Here is a 3,369-nt window from a genome sequence, read left to right as displayed (position 1 = left end):
ATGTAGAATCCTATAGGAAACAACCAAGTGAAGACATGATTTTAACTTGAGGCTTTGAGATTCTGATGCTTGTCATACATACAATGGAAGGAAGAAAATTAGTTAACAGTGGAACAGAAATCTGTACGTTACAGGAACATGCACACCTGAGTTTGAAAGGGTAAGCTAAGGCTTTGGAGAATGTGAAATGTTCATGATAATTATAAAAATTGTAATGGTAAAATTTAATCACATTTATCAAAAACCATATATAAAGTAATAGAGCAACTTACAAATGAACAAAAAGCACTCACCCAGGACAGGCAGGTATCAGGAGACAGAAGCATTAGTCCATTCTGTATCTTGGTAAAAATGGCATAGAAAATTTTCTAGGAAAAGATGAGAAATTGAATCTGATTAAAGAAAAGTTGAAAATATTAATGTTGGTAATGATTAAAGACATTAGGAGTTTTAAATACTATGATAATGTAAAATCCATTGTAGTAGAATATATATTCTAAATATATGTTCATTTTAATCTTGAATTTTAACAGATATTAATATTTTCTAGTTAGGTTCCAGGAAGGAAGAATGATAATGAACAACAAAAGTGTCATCTCCCAGTTCATCCTCCTGAGCCTGCCCATCCCCCCAGAGCACCAGCACCTGTTTTATGCCCTGTTCCTAGCCATGTACCTCACCACCGTCCTGGGGAACCTCATCATCATCATCCTCATTCTGCTTGATTCTCATCTCCACACACCCATGTACTTGCTTCTCAGCAACTTGTCCTTCTCTGATCTCTGCTTTTCCTCTGTCACGATGCCAAAGTTGCTGCAGAGCATGCAGAGCCAGGACAGATCCATCTCCTATGCTGGCTGTCTGACACAAATGTATTTTTCCATGGTTTTTGCAGGCATGGAAATCTTCCTTCTTGTGTCTATGGCTTATGACCGCTATGTGGCCATCTGTCTTCCCCTTCACTACACCAGCATCATGAGCCCCAAGCTCTGTGTATGTCTCCTGGCACTGTCCTGGGTGTTTCCCGTGCTATATTCCATGTTGCACACTCTACTCATGGCCAGATTGTCATTTTGTGAAAATAATGTAATTCACCACTTTTTCTGTGACATATCAGCCCTGCTCAAGTTGGCCTGCTCTGACATTCACATTAATGAATTAATGATGATTATCATGGGAGGGCTGGTTAGCATCATCCCATTCTTACTCATTGTGGTGTCCTATGTACAAATTGTCTTCTCCATTCTAAAGATTTCATCTGCTCATGCTTTGCACAAGATCTTCTCCACATGTGGGTCCCACCTGTCTGTGGTTTCACTGTTCTATGGAACAATTTTTGGGCTCTACATATGTCCATCAGCTAATAACTCTACTGTGAAGGAGATGGCCATGGCCCTGATGTACACAGTGGTGACTCCCATGCTGAATCCCTTCATCTACAGCCTGAGGAACAGGGACATGAAAGAAGCACTAATAAGACTTTTTAGTAAGAAAAAATTCTCTTTATAATTATATCAGTGGATTGGTTGATACTGTTGTTTTTCCTATGAAGTTGCAAATCCCTTCAGCTCCTTCAGTCCTTTTTTCTAATTCCTCCATGGTGACCTCATTTTTAGTCCAGTGGTTGGTTGAGAGCATCTTACTATATTTCTCTGGCTCTGGCAGAGCCTCTCAGGAGACAGCTATATCAAGCTCCTGCCAGAACATGGCGGAACCTAAAACTCCAGCCACATATGTAGCAGAGGATGCCCTTACTGAGAATCAAGGAAATGAGAGACCCTCAGCCCTGTGAAGGCTCAATGTCCCAGTATACAGTAAAGCCAGGACAGAGAGATGGGAGACAGTTGGTAAGTGGGGGAACACTCTCATAGAGGGATGTAAATGGATAGTGGGGTTCTAGAAAGGAAACCAGGAAAGGGTATAACATTTGAATTGTAAGTAAAGAAAATATCCAATAAAAAATGGTATCAGTGGAATTTTTACTTAAATTTTACTGGTATGCATATTGATATTATTATTACAAAATTTACCTGGACAATGAGACCTATATTCAAGAACATACTACAAATTTTCTGTTGGTTTGCAAACAGGAGTTTTGCAAAATGGTTCATTAAGAGAAGCGGACCTACATGACTCAGTACTGTCACCCTCTGCTTGAACATGTGATTCTAGAAAACAATTAGGTAATAGCCACTGTTCTCTCAGATCTCCATTCCTTACATTCTTGTTATATAAAGATTTTGTGATGTTAGAAAACTTTCTGTGTTGACTTCAGAATACTTTTTAAATATGAATAAATGATAGATCTCGATCCTATGTTAATGCTCAGTAAACTTTTTATTTTCTCTTCTTTTTTATCTATTCTTCTCTCATACAATATATCCCAATTTCACATGACCTTTTTCAACTCTTCCTAGACTCCCCACCACCTCCTCACTCTTCTAGATCCACTGAGCCTCTTATTCCTTCAGAAAAAAAAAGCAGCCTTTCATGGATACAAGCCAAACACAGCATAACAAGATGAAATAAAACTAGACACATTCTGTCATATCAAGGCTGGAGGAAGCAGCTCAGAAGGATGAAAAGGGTCCCAGGGACAGGCAAAAGAGCCAAAGATACCCCCACTCCCACTGTTAGGAGTCCCCTAGAAACCCAAGCTAAATAACCACAGCATGTACACAGAGGGCCTCATGCAGACCCATAAAGGCTCTGTAGTTAGCACTTCAGTCTCTGGGAATCTCTATATCCTTGCTTAGTTGTTTCTGTGTGCTGTGTTCTCCTGGTGTCTTATATCTTTCTGTCCCCTACAATCACTTCCACCTTTGTGTTCTCAAGGAGTCACTGAGCTCCGCTTAATCTGCATCTGATCCCATCAACTGCTAGAGAAAACCTCTCTGATGATGACTGGTCTAGGCACCAATCTATGAGTATAGCAGAATACCATTAGAAATTTTTTATTGATGTTTTATTGGATATATATATATTTACATGTTACATATAACATGTCAATATTATCCCCTCTCCCAGTTTCCCCTTCTGTAACCTCATATCCTATTTCCCCTCCTTCTGCTTCTATGAGGATGTTCCCCCAACCACCCAGCCACTCCTGCCTTTCCATTCTGACATTTCCCTACACTGTGGCATTGAACGTTCACAGAACCAAAGGCATCCTTTATATTTGAATCTACAGTAGGCCTCTGAGTCATCAAGCTCTCACTTCCTGGCCATCTAAGGAGTGTCTGGCATAAGCATCCTATCAGTGACTGGGGGCAAGAGTTATACCAGTCATTATTTTGCTACTCCCCTTACCTATGAACCACATTTCCTTAACACATCCTATAGGCATGACTGGTAAAGGATTTGTGTATC

The 3,369-nt window shown here is 40.0% G+C and overlaps 1 protein-coding gene across 1 annotated transcript; it reads left to right on the top strand.

Moving 5' to 3' along the window:
* Positions 1-570: 570 nt before the first annotated feature.
* LOC308426168 (olfactory receptor 1468-like) lies at positions 571-1,509 on the top strand (the record flags this gene model as incomplete). The annotated part of the gene is made up of 1 exon (XM_080923927.1): positions 571-1,509. One exon carries the CDS (start codon positions 571-573, stop codon positions 1,507-1,509), a length of 939 nt encoding a protein of 312 aa, XP_080780053.1.
* Between the last annotated feature and the right edge of the window lie 1,860 nt (positions 1,510-3,369).

The sequence above is a fragment of the Micromys minutus genome, assembly GCF_963924665.1.
Source record: "Micromys minutus genome assembly, chromosome: 10".
In the NCBI taxonomy this organism is placed as follows: Eukaryota; Metazoa; Chordata; class Mammalia; order Rodentia; family Muridae; genus Micromys; species Micromys minutus.
Note: the sequence above shows the minus strand (reverse complement) of the source record. Positions and strands in the feature narration are given on the sequence as shown.